General features: G+C 45.5%; 1 protein-coding gene across 1 annotated transcript; it reads right to left on the minus strand.

Annotated features, from left to right (window-relative positions):
- Positions 1–315: 315 nt before the first annotated feature.
- lpar1 (lysophosphatidic acid receptor 1) lies at positions 316–1,107 on the minus strand. The gene has a single exon (XM_056291176.1). It carries the CDS (start codon positions 1,105–1,107, stop codon positions 316–318), a length of 792 nt encoding a protein of 263 aa, XP_056147151.1.
- Between the last annotated feature and the right edge of the window lie 16,231 nt (positions 1,108–17,338).

The following is a 17,338-nucleotide window of genomic DNA, read 5'->3' on the forward strand; positions in this document are numbered from 1 at the left end:
GAAACCTTTGCAGCAAGAGGCAATGTTCATGCGGATGAAGTCGTTCTTCTGCAAAACACTACCACTCTTGTCCACACGGGGGTGCGCAAGTTCACAAAAATCCAAAAACTCCTCATCGCAGCTTTAAAGTAAAAATATATTGAAACGCAAGAACTCATATAAATAACTGGAACTTACAAATACTTACGGAGGCGCAAACCACAACTTTTCCTCACAAAACTACTATTACACAAAAACCTATCAAGTGTAACTATTCGGTGGCCGACAGCTCCAGACGTGTGTAATGGACGTCTCTCCCCGAACCAGCATCAGGCTCTAGACAGATACATGTTCAAAGTGTTTGGATTTTAGTTTGGTACGCCTCTTACCCAACACGATCACCACAGTTTTCAACAGCGACATCATGGTGTCCCGGTTCCGGCGGGGCCCAGAGCTGTGCCGCGACATCCTCATGGTCCTCTGACGCACATAGACGAAGATGTGGGCGTACAGCGTCACCATGACGACGAAGGTCACCAGATTGAAAACCGCCCAGAAGACCAAGTACGAGTTGCTGTACAGGGGCGCCATGTTGGAGCACGAGTCAATACTGCAGATGCAATTCCAGCCGACGCTGGGGATGGCCCCCATGACGATGGACATGGTCCAGATGATCACAATCACCACCACCACGCGGCGGTTGCTCATGCGCGTGTGCAGCTGCATGCGGAAGACGGTGATGTGTCGCTCGATGGCTATCGCCAGCAGGTTGGCCACCGACGCCGTCAGGCTGGTGTCGATCAGGCCCTGCCTGAGTAGCCACGTGGAGACGGTCAGGCGCCTCGTGTTGGGCCCCGTGTTGAACATCAAGTAGAAGTAGGCGAGGCCAGCAAAGAAGTCAGCGGCAGCCAGGTTGGCCATCAGGTAGTAAATGGGGAAGTGGAACCTGCGGTTGACGTAGATGGCGATCATCACCAGCAGGTTGGCCAGCATGATGAAGATGCACACGGTGATGCCCAGGCCCATCACCAGCTTGCTGACGGTGTTCCACTCCGTGGCGAGGTATTTGCCGCTGCGGTTGTAGAAGAAGGCGATGGTCTCGTTGTAGTAGCACTGTTCTTCGTCCATGATGGGGGAGGTGGTTTCTGAAAAAGAGGGGAACGGAAATATGTTAGCAATCAGCTGAGAGAGATTTACTGGGAGAGTTGCGGGTGAAGTACAGGACTCTTGGAAAGATGCTGTTTCGGTAACATTCTTGGAATCAGACTTCAACGGCACTTTTTTTTTTCTGGAATATTGATCTGAAACACAGATGGCAGAATGAAAACTAAAAGATAGATCGACGACCTCATGACGGAAAGCAACAGAGTGAGAATTCCTTGATCCCATCCGACCATGTTCTCACATCCTTGAATTGTCCAACAGGTTCACATCTGCCCCGAACACAAAGATGGAGTGATTGTTGGGAAATAATTTGCCTGGCAAAGACAAGTCAGTATTGCGCTGGACGCAAACCAGAAGATCTGCTGAAGTCATAAAACCCGGACTTGTATTACCAGATGAGGTCTCTGTCGTAACTAGCACTCCAGTAGAGGACAAGGGCGATAAAGAAGTTGGACGGAAGTTTTAGAACAGGTATTAACATACTTCCTAGGTCATTTAGAAACGTCTGAGCAATGTTACCTGTTTTATTGTTATTACTATTATTCCCCCTTTTCTCCCCAATTATACCCGCCCAATTACCCCACTCTTCCGAGCCGTCCCGGTCTCTGCTCCACCCCCTCTGCCGATCCGGGGAGGGCTGCAGACTACCACATGCCTCCTCCCATACACGTGGAGTCACCAGCCGCTTCTTTTCACCTGACAGTGAGGAGTTTCACCAGGGGGACGTAGCGCGTGGGAGGATCATGCTATTCCCCCCCAGTTTCCCCAAACAGGTGCCCCGACCGACCAGAGGAGGCGCTAGAGCAGCGACCAGGACACATACCCACATCCGGCTTCCCACCCGCAGACACGGCCAGTTGTGTCTGTAGGGACGCCCGACCAAGCCGGAGGTAACACGGGGAATCGAACCGGCGACCGGTGTTGGTAGGCAACGGGACAGACCGCTGCGCCACCCGGACGCCCCGATATGATCTGTTTTACCAGTCTGTGAAGGCTTTAATCTGGGAGGAGTAGCTTAGCGAGGGTGTATTTCTCTCTGCCAAACTTTCCATAGTCTAAAAACACCCCAGCATCCTCAAACCGCAATGTGTTTTTATTTAAATTCACAACTGGTTTGTCTTCACAACTTTGTTTTTTTCCAAATGAAAATTCAGTTTGCGGCGAGACGTAAGACTTAATGAACGCTTGCAATAAATACATACAGAGACTTTTTGAAATGGCCAAATTAAAAACGAACAGTGGGAAGCGCGGAGAGCTGAACGAGCAGAGAAGAGGGGGTGTGGGGGTGTGGGGGTGGAGGGGGTGTGGGGGTGGAGGGGGTATGGGGGTGGAGAGGGTGTGGGGGTGGAGGGGGTGGAGGGGGTGTGGGGTACAGAGCATCTCTGTTCCAGCTGAGTCTACATCGCGCAGGATGAATAACAACTTCAGTCTGTTTCATGAAGGCTGGACGGTCTTTAGCCATGAACATGGACACGTCTCTCTCTCTCTGTCCGCACTCATGAACAAGTGCACGTGAAAGTGAACGTGTGTGTGTGTGTGTGTCTGTGTGTGTGTGTCTGTGTGCACATGTGGGTACGTGATGTTGCATGTGATTGATAAAATGCATGTATGTGTGTGTGTGTGTGTGTGTGTGTGTGTGTGTGTGTGTGTGTGTGTGTGTGTGTGTGTGTGTGTGTGTGTGTGTGTGTGTGTGTGTGTGTGTGTGTGTGTGTGTGTGTGTGTGTGCAAAAGGAGAGGAAACAGAATCAAGTCCATCCGCGAGTCTTGTTGACTCTGCAAGTTTCCCTCCCAAAGTTATCATAAGTGGAATATTACTCAAGTTTATGGGGATCTCCGGAGAGATTCTTGGGAAAGAAACCCAAACACACGGAACCGACTCGGGGAGTGTAGGCACTGGAGAAGGGGTGGGGGGGGGGGAGAAAATGAGAGAGAGAGAAGGAGAGAGGAGAAGACGGAGACAGAGAGACAGCGAGAGGGAGGCAGGAGGATGGGGCAAGATGAGGCGGGACAAGATGAGAGAAGAAGAAGAAGGAAGGGTGAGGACAGAGGATAAGAATGAAGACGAGACCGGGGAGAAAAAAGAACATGGGAAGAAAGTGGGACGAGAAGAAAGGGATGTATAATAAACAAGTCCTCGGTTTGGAGGGAGAACTGAGATGAGAGAGAGGAGATAAAACACATCTTCTCCCAGATCTTCCCTCTGTGTAGAGGGAGAAGGTCAGGCTGTCTCTCATTCTTGGCTGGCTTGTAATGGACCGGGGGGCTGTACACAGGAAGTCATCAAACGAGCACGATGCTCAATTACTGTCCATTCAACCTTTTCAGATTTAGCTAACACTTTAGTATGGGGAACATAAAAAAACTTAATTACTAGTGAATTAGTCATGATCAAGATGTCCCTTTAGTATGGGGAACATATTATAGGTAACAAAAACTTAATTACTAGTGAATTAGTAATGATCAAGATGTCCCTTTAGTATGGGGAACATATGCTAAGTAACAAAAACTTAATTACTAGTGAATTAGTAATGATCAAGATGTCCCTTTAGTATGGGGAACATATGCTAAGTAACAAAAACTTAATTACTAGTGAATTAGTAATGATCAAGATGTCCCTTTAGTATGGGGAACATATGCTAAGTAACAAAAACTTAATTACTGGTGAATTAGTAATGATCAAGATGTCCCTTTAGTATGGGGAACATATGCTAAGTAACAAAAACTTAATTACTAGTGAATTAGTAATAATCAAGATGTCACTTTAGTATGGGGAACATTTTCTAAGTAACAGAAACTTAATTACTAGTGAATTAGTAATGATCAAGATGTCACTTTAGTATGGGGAACATATTCTAAGTAACAGAAACTTAATTACTAGTGAATTAGTAATGATCAAGATGTCACTTTAGTATGGGGAACATATTCTAAGTAACAGAAACTGAATTTAGAGTAATGTAACACTATGAGCACTTGTAGTTTTGTGTGTTGTTATGTAAGAACAGAGCATATTCATGAAGTGTTAGTAAGGGAGAATACCTCTTCTTGTGGTACTACCACCTTATAAAGGCCATACTAAGCAAAGCATATTGAGATGGTGCTACTAATAAGCAATACTTCTGAGGTTATAGAGGGAAAACTCAGAGTTAATGGCTTACTGGTTGTATAATAAGGCCATGCAGAATAAGGCATTAATGAGTACCTAATAATGACCAATTAAGAGCCAATATGTTGCTAATTTGCATGCTAATAAGCACCTAATTAATGGTGACTACGTTCCCCATACTAAAGTGTTACCCAGATTTATAATAAACCCCCAAAACCTTCTGCTGTCGTGACTAAGCATCGGTGGAATGGTCTGGTATGAGCGGCCTCCTTCAGACGGAGGCCGCTCATACCAGTCAGGCACAGGTCGGAGGGGCACGAATGACTGCAATGGATCGCAACCTAAAAAGCCAAGTCGAGTCTATTTTAGCCTGTTATCGCAAAGCACAAATTTGCCTCAACGGGCTTTCCAGCAACACAGCCTCCTGTCCTTAGACCCTCTCGTCAGATAAGGAAAACTCCCTAAAAGAAAAAAAAACCCTTAAAACTATGAAATGATATAAAACAAAACAATGGATGGGAGTTCACCCTGTCTTGTGATTCCTGGAGTTAACCGCGCACGCGGAGAATGCCTTAGCGCTGATGATGGGTTGCTTCATAGCCACCCATTGCAGGGTTTAGTGGTTTCTAGCCTTGCTTTTCAAAATATGTCTTTGGGAGACAACCACACATCAATCTGGTGCTTGGAGATGTGTATACCAGACATGTCAGACGAGCAGCTTGGAGGCAACGCAACACTGTCTCACGCCAAAGCTCTGCGACTTTGTATCCTTTGTGTCGCTCAAGCGGAAGCAGAAGGTTTCCTATCTCCGGGGGAATGTGTCAGTGAAGGCTGCTTCCACACCAGATTCATAACTTAAAGAAGATTGAAGTTATTTTCACCGGGTTTTATTCTTGTAGTACTTTCCATCATTCCCAATGCAGCGAATTCGGGGGGACAACGCAACCACAGGAACTGCCGCGGCCGGGACGCGAACCCGTATCGCCCGCACCGCAGGAGGCATCGCTAACCACTAGGCTAAAGGGTCAGACCCGCCAGCCAGCGGCCAGCGTGTCTACTTATCCATGCACGTTACACTACCCACTGTGGTAGTGTAACGACCACGGATGACTAGACACACTAGCCCTCGGCCAGCGGGTTGAGCCTTTTAGTCGACTGGTTAACACGGTCGCCCGTGATGCGGGAGACCCGGTTTTGCGTCCAGGCTGCCCCCTGAAGTCACCACGTTGGTTTCAGGAGCGACACGGTGAGACCTTGAGGCCATCGGGCATGAGGGAGCTGGTATGCTGAAGCATGGGAACACACTTCCCGAAGGAGGGAGGGTATTGTTATGCGCATGACTGAGTTGACTCGCTGGCCGGTTGGCTAACGGGTCGGGCCCTTTAGTTGACTAGCCCGGGTTCGCGTCCCGGCTGCGGCGTTGCCCGGCTTCCCCCTGAATTCACTACAGTCGTCGTGAAGGTCTTTGGAGACGAGCCCGGACACTCCGCTTTACAACGGCGTCAGTAGGACAAACTAACGTGCAAGTCCAGTTTATCTAAACCTCTTTCATGCAAGTGAAAACCAGGTTGAAATTCGAAATTTGCTCGACGAAAGCACCGGAACTGCCAATTTACAGGGACGAGCTACCGTGCTTCACCTATTCTACTACAACCGGCTTTAAAAAGCTAATGTAGCCTCAACACATTTAGCGTGCCCACAGAACAGGTTAAGTACGCTAGCCTACGGAACTGCCAACTTTGGTAACCTGGCCGGAGCGAAGTTGTGAGCATGTGCACACACATGCACAAGAGTGTGCTTTCATTTGCTGCTTTCGTTCCGCTCCCTGCCATGCACTTAACGTTAGACAGCTAACGTTAGCTAGCTGGCTGTTTACAGAACATTTATTCAACACGGAGATAAGCAGCAGAGAGTAATTTAAGATGCATCTCCATGGAAACACCCAGTTCTTAAATACTGAGCTGTCTTCTAGAGTCAGAGTCGTTTGCTTGGCCAGTGGTCCCCAACCCTGCTCCCGGAGAGCTACCGTCCTGCTGGTTTTCACTCCAACCCTAAGTTAACACGTCTGATACAATTAATCAAGGTCTTGTTAAGTAAGTAATTAGTGGAATCAGGTGTGTTAAATTAGGGTTGGAGTGAAAAACGGCAGGACGGTAGCCCCTCAGGAGCAGGGTTGGTGACCACTGGAGCATTACCATACCAGAGTTCGTCTTTGTTGCTGCCGCAGTGTTTTAGCGTGAGATTTGCCTTAGTGTGTGAGAGCGTGAGACAGCGCTGAACGCGTGAGACTCATGCCATATGCGTGAGAGTTGGCAACCCTGGCGGTAGCTCGCTTCTGCAAGTTAGCTTAGCTTTTGATGGACAAAGCTAGTCACAGAACAGTACTCAGGGACTACAGACCTGGAACTACAGACCTGGAACTACAGACCTGGAAGACAGATAAACACAACAGTTAAAAACAGTTCACTGTCCTATGAGACGGAACATGTCTTCTTTAAGTTTACGTTATTTGAATTAGAGAAGACAAATCACCAGGGAGTTATACAGTAGCACCAGAAAGTTTAAATCTGAGGCCGATATTTATCAACACTGTCGGGGTTGAAGTTCGTGTTATGACAACTGTTTATATGTGTCGTCTGAAACGGCAGAGGTGAGGAGAGTTGTTTATATTTTCACCTGATATGAATATGCCTTTACCCGGAGATCTTGTCTGTCCCAGTCAAAATCATCTACTCCTGTATTTTCACCACGTGTGTCTGGTGTGTGTCTGGTGTGTGTCTGTGTGAGAGTCTATAAACGGCCAAACTGAAACACTTGGGGCCTTGATTCTTTTTGGAGGTTATTGGGGATCATCAGGGGCACCTATAAAAAATAGCCGAACATTAAAATTATGCATAATTAATTATGCATAAATATGCAAAATATGCATTTTTCTAAAAATGGCTAAAAACCACTTTTCTCGGCGTTTCAGATGATTCTGAGCATCTTTGATTTTTTCACCTATGAAATTTTTTTTCTGGGACTTAGAAATGTTTTGGCATTATGCAAAATATATGCAATTTTGCAAAAATGCACTTATGATCCTCATTTTTTTTGGGAGGTGGTAGGTATTGTTCCAGAGAGGACCAGAAAAATAGCAGAAAATTAAAATAATTATGCATAATTATGCAAAATATGCATGTTCTAAAAATGGCTAAAAACCACTATTCTCGGCATTTCAGATGATTCTGAGCATTTGGGGGGAGGGAGTTGGAGTGGGGGGGGGGGTTTAGGGGCAGTGGGAAGGCGGTTAGCTGGCAGGATGAAGAGGAGGGAGATTTAGACGGGTGGAGAACCAAACCGCTACCATGTAGCGGTTTGGTTCTTCTAGCTAACACATATTTCAAAGATGGGAAAAACGCCCTTTCATAACAGCTGCACGTTAAGGGATGTGTCTAACCCAGGTAGGGAAATCACAGAAAGTTGAATAATTTCATCTGGGCACCACTTTTATTGAGAGAAACGTTTCATCATCATCTAAGTGACCTCTTCAGTCTAAACTGACTGCCGGTGTCTCACCCTTATAAGCAATACAGTGGCATAACGACCCAACCAACGACCAGTTTCATATGCAAATATGGGTGTGTCTATTAACCAGAGTTACAATACGACCACTCACAGAGGATTTGGGAATGTTTGCAATCACAGCATTGCAAGATGGTGACAGATGTATTCTTACACCTCCCCCCCCAATTAGAGTTCGGGTTAGGGTCCCTATTAAGGATGTGCACATCCCCATCCTGGAAAGAGTGGCCACCGGCCTGCAGATGGTGTGGCCTGTGGAGACCTGGCCTGACATGTTCGCTCTCCTGTGTTGTGCCGTCCTCTGGACCAGCGTCTGTTTAGTTTCCCCGGTGTACAAGTCACAGCAACCCTCCTGGTGCTGAACAGCGTACACTGTATTAACCTGTTTGTGCCGGGGATCCAATCCTTGGGGTTGGCCAATTTCTGGAAAATGTGTGTCTCAACTTTTTTTTTTTAGTTGATTTTCAAATTTAGTAAACACAAACACCTCACAAACGGCAACAAAAAATGTTCAAAACAGAAAAAAAACCACCCCGAAATCAACAACCGACGCTGCAGTATGTAAGATATATTGAAAGGAAAAACAAGTAAAATAAAAAATGGATAAATGACTGCTGGGGTAGGCTCTGAGAGCAGGCCCTGAGACCCTGAGAGCAGGATAAGCGGTTTGGATGACGGATGGGTGGATAGATAAATAATTGAAAAAATAGCCACGACAATAAGTATGAATAGACCTCGCAAGACCACGACAGGAAGCAAGTGAAGACCACAAAACAGATGGAGCAATCAGCCACCGCCCCCCGGGGAAAGACAAGTGGGTAAAAGCCCCGGTAGGAAGGACTGCAAAGGTCTCTAGAGTCTCCAGAATTTGTCCGAGTCATGGTTGAGATCACGAGTCGGTTCCTCCAGAGGGAGAAGGGCCCACATCTGTGATAGCCACATGCTGATGGTAGGAACCTGCCGTGTGGACCACCACAGCAACATACACTCTTCAGCCAAAAACAAAACAGTTTCCTTTTCTTGTCCATAGTACTGCACAGTACAGAAAACAGAAACACTTATCAAATTAATAATAATGATAATAACAAGGAGAAACAGGGCATATTTGAGGAAAATTAAACACTAGCACAACATGTTTTAGCACAAGCACCCAATGAGCTAGGTGGATGGCTCACTATGTTTTTTTTTGTTGCTGGTCAGGTTCAGTGTCATACTGAACAAGATGATCCAGAAATAGCTGCCATATATCAGAAAATGTATTAAGATTGGCCATCATGCCATATCAAACTTTCTCCATACGTAATATACCAGTGAGCTCAGGTCTTATGCTGAGGCACGGTATCGGACTTCCAGAGCCTTTAGCAGGGCAAGAGAAGCCTCAGATGGTGCAACCTCTGGATCAGGTTCAGACACACAGCCGTGCATGTCAGAGAAGCACTTGAATATGTCACACCAGAAATTATACGGTTTTGGGCATGTCCAGAAAACGTGGGTCCGAGAGTCTTCTGCAGATTTACATCGATCACATAGAGAGGAGATGGTAGGAGAAATTCTGTGCAATATAATTTTAAATAATGAAGTGTGTGCATCACCTTGAATTGGGTTAATTGTTGCCGAGCATTAATAGAACAAGATTGGGTCCTGTTAAGGCCCTCCTCCCAAACATCATCCCCAATCTGTATACCTAGCTCCTCCTCCCAGGCATTATTCAGGGTATGTGGTATAATACACTTGTTCAGAAAATATATTTACAAAGTCTGAGACCAATTTTATTTTGTTTGTTTTTTTTGGATTCAGGTGGGCCCAACAAAAGCTTATAAATCATTCCTCCTTCAGGGAGAGACTCAAAGTTGGGCACACACTGATGAACATAGTTCCTAATCTGTAAGTATCAGAAGAAATGTGTTGTGGGAACTTGCCTTTTAACTGAGTATATGAGGCAAATTGTTTGTTACTATACAAATCTTTCAAAGTGACTATAACTTTTAGCCTCCAACTGTCAAAAGATGCATCTGAGAGGGATGAGGGGAATGCATGATTGCGATATATGGGGTATGACCAGAAATGCCTGTTAACCTGCAGCCGTTCTTAATTTGCTGCCATATTTTCAAGCAATTCAAAATGATGAAGTTATCCACCTTAGTATTTGCAGGAGATCTGGGTACTGAGAAATGTAGTGCTGGAAGAGAGCGGTTTTTGACGTCACTCTTTTCAATGGCAACCCAAGAGGAAGTGTCAGTGGATACTTCCATTCTGTAATGTTCCTACCAATAGACAAGGGCTGCCCAGCAATAATGTAGGAAGAACGGTAGTCCTAGTCCACCCATCTCTCTTGGTTTATGTAAATGAGTTTTTGATGTCATGTTAGTTTTAAAGCCCCACACAAAGGGCATAATTATTGAGTCTAATGATTTGAAAAGGACCTTGTGAAATAAATGGGTAGATTTCGAAAGAGATACAAAGATCTTGGCAGAGAGACAGTTTTGATGGCGTTTATACGGCCCACCATAGAAAGAAGAAAGGTACTCAATGTTTCAATGTCCCTGCTCAGTTTTTCCAATTTCTTAAGAAAGGTCATTTTAAAAATTGGTTTAGGGTCTTTTGGCAGAACTACACCCAAATACTTCAGTTTACCCATAATTTTGAAAGGGAGGTTATGCAGAAATTCAGTGTTAAGATCAGCACCCAGTGACATAAATCCACTCTTCTACCAATTAATTTTACATCCTGAAACTTCACCAAATGACCTTATAAGATCTAGGAAAACGGGAAAAGACTTCTCAAGTCTGACAACATCATCTGCGTATAGGGAAATGTGAGGATCCACATTCCCCAATCAGATGGGTTTAATAGAAGGGTGATTCCTATTACTATTGGCGAGGAGCTCAATTTTGACTGCAAAGAGCAACAGGCTGATGGGACAGCCTTGGCAGGTCCCCCGGTGTAATAAGGACGTTGCTGATTTTTCTTGGTTTGTGAGGATGGAGGGAGATGGGTTAGCGTACAATTTTGTAATCCATGAGACAAATTGGCTAACAAAACTAAATTCCTCCAATATTCCATATAGGCCCATTCCACCTGATCAAATGCCTTCTCCACATCTAGGTAAAGGACAGCCACCTTAGAACCCTTCTTATACCTATGGTACATTATGTTCATTAGTCTTCTGATGTTAAAAAATGAAAATCTATTGAGGACAAAGCCAGTTTTCTCAGTATGGATGGTGGATGGAATATATTCATTTAACCTGTTTGCTAACAACTTCTTAAAAAATGTTCATGTCTGAGTTCAGTAATGCAATAGGACAAAAAGAAAAAGGCTCACTCTCATCCCTACCCTCTTTTAGTAATAAGGAAATATTTGCTTCATAGAGTGTGCAGGGGAATTTCCGAATTTCCAATGAATGGGTGAACATCCTCAAACGAAGGGGAGCCACCATCCCAGAATATTTTTATACAGTTCAATGCCAAAACCATCTGGGCCAGCATCCTTTCCATTTGGGAATTATTTTATAGCATCCAAAATCTCTTGAGTGGTGATACCAGAATTTAAAGCCTCTCAAGCAGCATCACTAAACTTATGAAGATTTAGATGCCCCAGCCAATCAGAAATGGCCCCTTTTGCTTTTGAAATGTATAACTGGAGCACACCCTCCAGTGTGCTCTAGTTACATGTCAAGTTATACAGTTATACGGGACCAGAGGGTGTGCTGCAATTATCGGTGCATCACATTGCTCAGCCTCTCTGGCAAAGTCTACTCTAGGGTGCTGGAAAGGAGGTTCCAACCGATTGTTGAACCTCGGATCCAGGAAGAACAATGCAAATTCCATTCTGATCGTGGAACAATGGACCAACTCTTTACTCTTACGGAAGTGCTGAGGGGGGCATGGGAGTTTGACCAACCAGTCTACGCATGTTTTGTGGACTTGGAGATGGCTTACGACTGTGTACCCCGGAGCACTCTGTGGGGGGTACTGTGGGAGTATGGGGTACCGGGGCAGTTGCTACAAACCCTCCGGTCCTTGTATAACCAAAGTGAGAGCTGTGTGCGCATTATTGGCAGAAAGTCAAACATGTTTTTAGTGGGTGCCGTACTCCACCAAGGTTGTCCCTTGTCTCCGATTCTGTTTGTGATATTCATGGACAGGATCTCAAGGTGCGGCCAAGGTGAGGAGTGTGTCCGTTTTGGGAACCTCAGAATTGCATCTCTGCTGTTCACAGACGATGTGGTTTTGTTGGCTTCATCAGAACGCGACCTCCAGCGTGCAGTGGAGCAGTTTGCGGCTGAGTGTGTTATTGGCCGGGATGAGAGTCAGCACCTCCAAGTCTGAGACCATGATTCTCTACCGGAAAATGGCTCCCTCCGGGTTGGGGATGAGTTGTTTGCCTCAAGTGAAGGAGTTCAAGTATATCGGGGTCTTGTTCACGAGTGAAGGTATGATGGAGCGGGAGATTGACAGGCGGATTGGTGCAGCATCACCTGCTGATGCTGCACCAATCACGGCCTGCTCAGCTAGCTCCAATAGCAATTGACCATCAGTCTCATTTGGGGCTTCATCCTGTTTTTCCCCCCCTTTCGGCTTTCGGCTTTGTCATCCTGGGGCTTTTAGACATGGGGAATTGTAAAGTAAAACCCGCAAATTAAACTAAATATTAAGTGAGTGACCAAATTATTTTGAGTATGAAGAGGAGCCCTAGAAAAACACATCTACTCCATGTGGTGCTCACTAGCACCTCCATGCATCTCAGCTTTTCTGACACTCCCGACCCATACAGAATCACCACTGGTTTACACTTAGACAGCTGTTGGTCTTCTCCTCTCTTTGATCAGCTGGTGTACTGTTTGAGCATCTTCCTGGCTTTGACAAACGCCCAGTTAGGATAACCACACTTAACCAGGGCCTGTTTAATGTGGGATTTCTCCCCTTCCCTTGCTGCTGTGTCGGTGGGAACGTGGTCAGCTCGGTGGTCCAGCGTCCTGATGACTCCTAGTTTGTGCTGCAGTGGATGATGAGAGTCAGACCTTAAGTACTGATCAGTATGTGTTGGTATACGGTAAACATCAACAATGAAATGTCCCCATCACCAATTGTAATTTCAGTCTAAGAAGACACACTTGTCATTTTTCACATCCTCCCTTGTGAACTTGATGTGGTTGATTGTGGTTAAGTGTGGTTATCCTAACTGGGAATTTGCCAAAGCCAGGAAAATGCCCGAACAGTGCACCAGCTGACTGAAGAGAGAAGGACAACAGCTGCCTAAGCGTAAACCGGTGGTGATTCCATATGTAACGAGAGTATCGGAAAAGTTGAGACGTGTATTTTCCAAATGTTGCATCTCAGTTGCTTTCAAACCCCAAAACATGCTGCACCAGAACTGGTCCGCCCCAAGGACCAAAGGACCAAGGGACTTGTACACTGGGGAAAGTAAACAGACGCTGGCCACGAGGATAGCACAACACAGGGGAGCTAACACGTCATGCCAGGACTCCACAGTCTACACCATCTACAGGCCAGGACTCCACAGACTACACCAGCTACAGACCAGGACTCCACAGTCTACACCATCTACAGGCCAGGACTCCACAGTCTACACCATCTACAGGCCAGGACTCCACAGTCTACACCATCTACAGACCAGGACTCCACAGTCTACACCATCTACAGACTAGGACTCCACAGTCTACACCATCTACAGACCAGGACTCCACAGTCTACACCATCTACAGACCAGGACTCCACAGTCTACACCATCTACAGACCAGGACTCCACAGGCTACACCAGCTACAGACCAGGACTCCACAGTCTACACCATCTACAGACCAGGACTCCACAGTCTACACCATCTACAGACCAGGACTCCACAGGGTACACCATCTACAGACCAGGACTCCACAGTCTACACCATCTACAGACCAGGACTCCACAGGCTACACCATCTACAGGCCAGTGGCCACTCTTTCAAGGATGAGGATGTGCACATCCTCGATAGGGAGTCAAAGAGGCCATCTATGTGAAGAGGGAACGACCATCCCTGAACCGGGGGGGGGGGGCTAAGAGTACATCTGCCACCATCTTACAATGCTGTGATTGCAACTATTCCCCCATCCTGTGTGAATAGTACACGTGGCCATTGTAACGCCAGTTAATGGTCACGTCCATATTTGCATGTGAAACTGGTGCTTGGTTTGGGTCGTTAGGCCGCTGTATTGTTTATAAGGGTGGGGGTACCGGCAGTCAGTTGAGACTGAAGAGGTCACTTAGATGATGATGCAACATTTCTCTCAGTAAACGATGTGTCCAGATGAACTGATTCAGCCGTCTGTGATTAAGGGGGGGGATTTTTCCGTCACATGGCTGGACAAGCCCAAACCCACAAGTGAAACACGAACAAAACAGGACTGAACCGGGGGGCTGAGCGTACTACAGGTTATTTAATGTTTGTATGTCGTGTGTGATCCGCGTCTGGCAAGTGACAGACCTCGGGAGAGGACTGGAGGCCTTCCAAGGGTCAAAGGTCAGTGGTGATGAAGGTCAGTCTGGACAAGGCTGTTAGGAACAGAGGTAGCATTGTGTTGTTTATTTCATCAGTTTCTGCAACACTGTACAGAGGGTGCGGTGTGTGTGTGTGTGTGTGTGTGTGTGTGTGTGTGTGTGTGTGTGTGTGTGTGTGTGTGTGTGTGTGTGTCTGTGTGAGTGAATAAAGCCCAGTGTGATATGGTGCTGAAACATGTTTTCTTTCCATCTGGTCTGGTTTTATGAGTTTTCCTGTTTTAAAAAACACATCAGAGGTCTCACACACCAGAGCCACATGCTGCTGAGAGTCAGCCCCGTCTGTCTGTCTGCCTGCCTGCCTGCCTGTCTCTCTTCCTGCCTGTTTTCTGTCTGTATCTCGGTTTACCTGTCTATCTGACTCTGTCTGTCTGTCTGTCTGCCTTTTTGTCTGTCTGTCTCTCTTCCTGCCTGTCTCTCTGTCTGTATCTCGGTCTACCTGTCTATCTGACTCTCTGTCTGTCTGCCTTTTTGTCTGTCTGTCTGCCTGTCTGTCTGTCTGCCTGTCTGTCTCTCAGTCTGTCTGTCTCTCTTCCTGCCTGTCTCTCAGTCTGTATCTCGGTCTACCTGTCTATCTGACTCTCTGTCTGTCTGCCTTTTTGTCTGTCTGTCTGCCTGTCTGTCTACCTGTCTGCCTGTCTGTCTCTCTCTCTCTCACACACACACACACCAACACAAACAGAACCACACGCAGACACACAAAAACTCACCATATGAGAACAGATGCCTACATATAAACATACAGAGGTGGTTACTTGTTTTTGTACAAATTCAAACAAACATGTTACACGTGTTGTGTGTGTGTGTGTGTGTGTGTGTGTGTGTGTGTGTGTGTGTGTGTGTGTGTGTGTGTGTGTGTGTGTGTGTGTGCTACGTGTTTTGATTTGCTTTCTCTTTACTCGCCTTCCTTTTATTAAAATCCTTCCTTTCATTAAAAAGTAAAGTGACCCAGCAGAAAGGCTGTGTCCCACATTGCGTTGCAGGAGCGTGTTGCGCTGCGGCACATCTATCATGTTGTAACACTGGTGATGGTCACAACAACCACGGCGTCACCTCAGGAGCTGAGGCAGACCCACACACAGCAGTGGAGAGGAAAAAACACAGTTGTTGAAGTTCAGCCAACATATTTCCAGCTTCCATCTGTAAATAACACACCATAAGTCTCAATGACAAATTCCCTTTCCGAAGGCCGACATGTACAACACGACTCAGGCCGGGCTGGAAGGGCAGATTTACCAAAAGCTATGACCTACATTGTTTTTTCATGAAGCTTTTTCGATAAAAATGACCAAATATGGTTGATGAACTGAATCCTATTTAACAAACTCATCTAAGGAGGGACCGACTTCCCGACCAGCTCACACCTCTGATAAACTCAACACTGAGAGCCAGCCAACACTGAGAAAGTGAAGGTCATTTTACTGTTAACGAACAGTCCTGGTGGCTCTGACACGTGTATACCATGTAACATGTAACATGTAACATATGCCATGAACCAGGTAACATGTACAATGTAACGTGTACCATTTAACATCTAACATGTAACACGGACCATGGACCATGTAACATGTACCATGTAACATCTAACATGTAACACGGACCATGGACCATGTAACATGGACAATGTACCATATACAATGTAACGTGCACCATGTAACATGTAACACATACAATGTAACATGCACCATGTAACATGTAACATGGACATTTTAACATGGACAATGTCACATGTAACATATACAATGTAACATGCACCACAGAACATGGACCATGCACAATGAAACATATACAATGTAACATGTCACATCTAACATGCACAATGTAACACATACCATGTACCATGTAATGTGGACCATGTAACATGCACCATGTAACATATAACATGAAAAATGTAACATGGACAATTTACAATGTAACATGTGCAATGTCATGTATAACATGTACCATGTACCATGTCACATGAGCCACGAACCATGTAACATATAACATGTACCATGTAACGTGGACCGTGTAACATGCGCCATGCACCATGTAACATATAACATGAAACATGTAACGTGTAACATGGACCATTTACAATGTAACGTGTGCAATGTCATGTATATCATGTACCATGTCACATGAACCACGATCCATGTAACATGTAACGTAACATGTGACATGCTACATGTAGAGATACATGAAACACACATGTCACATGTAAACGCAGAATCCTGAGGAATCTGGAGATGTGGGTGAGATATTATAATATAGAATAGATATAAAAAGTGAGGACTTGTTAGAGATTTAAAGTCATTTGTGCTCAAACCAGCTGCTGCTCCTCCACACTGGAGCCCTGTCACTCTGCTGTGTGTCTGTGCACGTGAGCGTGCACGTCACAGCGAGCCGCCCATAAGCAAATGGAATTGAAAAATTGGGAACAGCCTTTTTACTCTTGCTTTTACTATCGGAGTGGATGACATAAATACCCTCATGGTCAAAATGTGTAAAAGGACGGAAAAATGGAATCAAAACAAAAATAATGAAATCGAGAAACCCAAAAATGGGGATAGAAAATAAAAACGTACTTTACAGGTTCCAACCAAATAATTCACAGTCTTTTCAAAAAACACATGATATAAATCTCAGGGCTTGTTCAAAGTCTCCCTTCTGTCTCCTTCCTGTCCTCATTTGCTGTCCAATAAAATCAAAACGTCCCCAAAATAATGAAGAGAGGGTGATTATGAAGGCTGTTTGTCATCAGGGGTTTACATGACAGGTCTAAGGGGTTTGTCATCAGGGGTTTACATGACACATCTAAGGGGTTTGTCATCAGGGATTTACATGACTTATCTAAGGGGTTTGTCATCAGGGGTTTATATGAAAGGTATAAGGGGTTTGTACTCAGGGGTTTACATGAAAGGTCTAAGGGGTGTTTCATCAGGAGTTTACATGATACGTCTAAGGGGCTTGTCACGTGGGGTTTACATGATACGT

Source organism: Lampris incognitus, chromosome 12 (genome assembly GCF_029633865.1).
Source record: "Lampris incognitus isolate fLamInc1 chromosome 12, fLamInc1.hap2, whole genome shotgun sequence".
Lineage (NCBI taxonomy): Eukaryota > Metazoa > Chordata > Actinopteri > Lampriformes > Lampridae > Lampris > Lampris incognitus.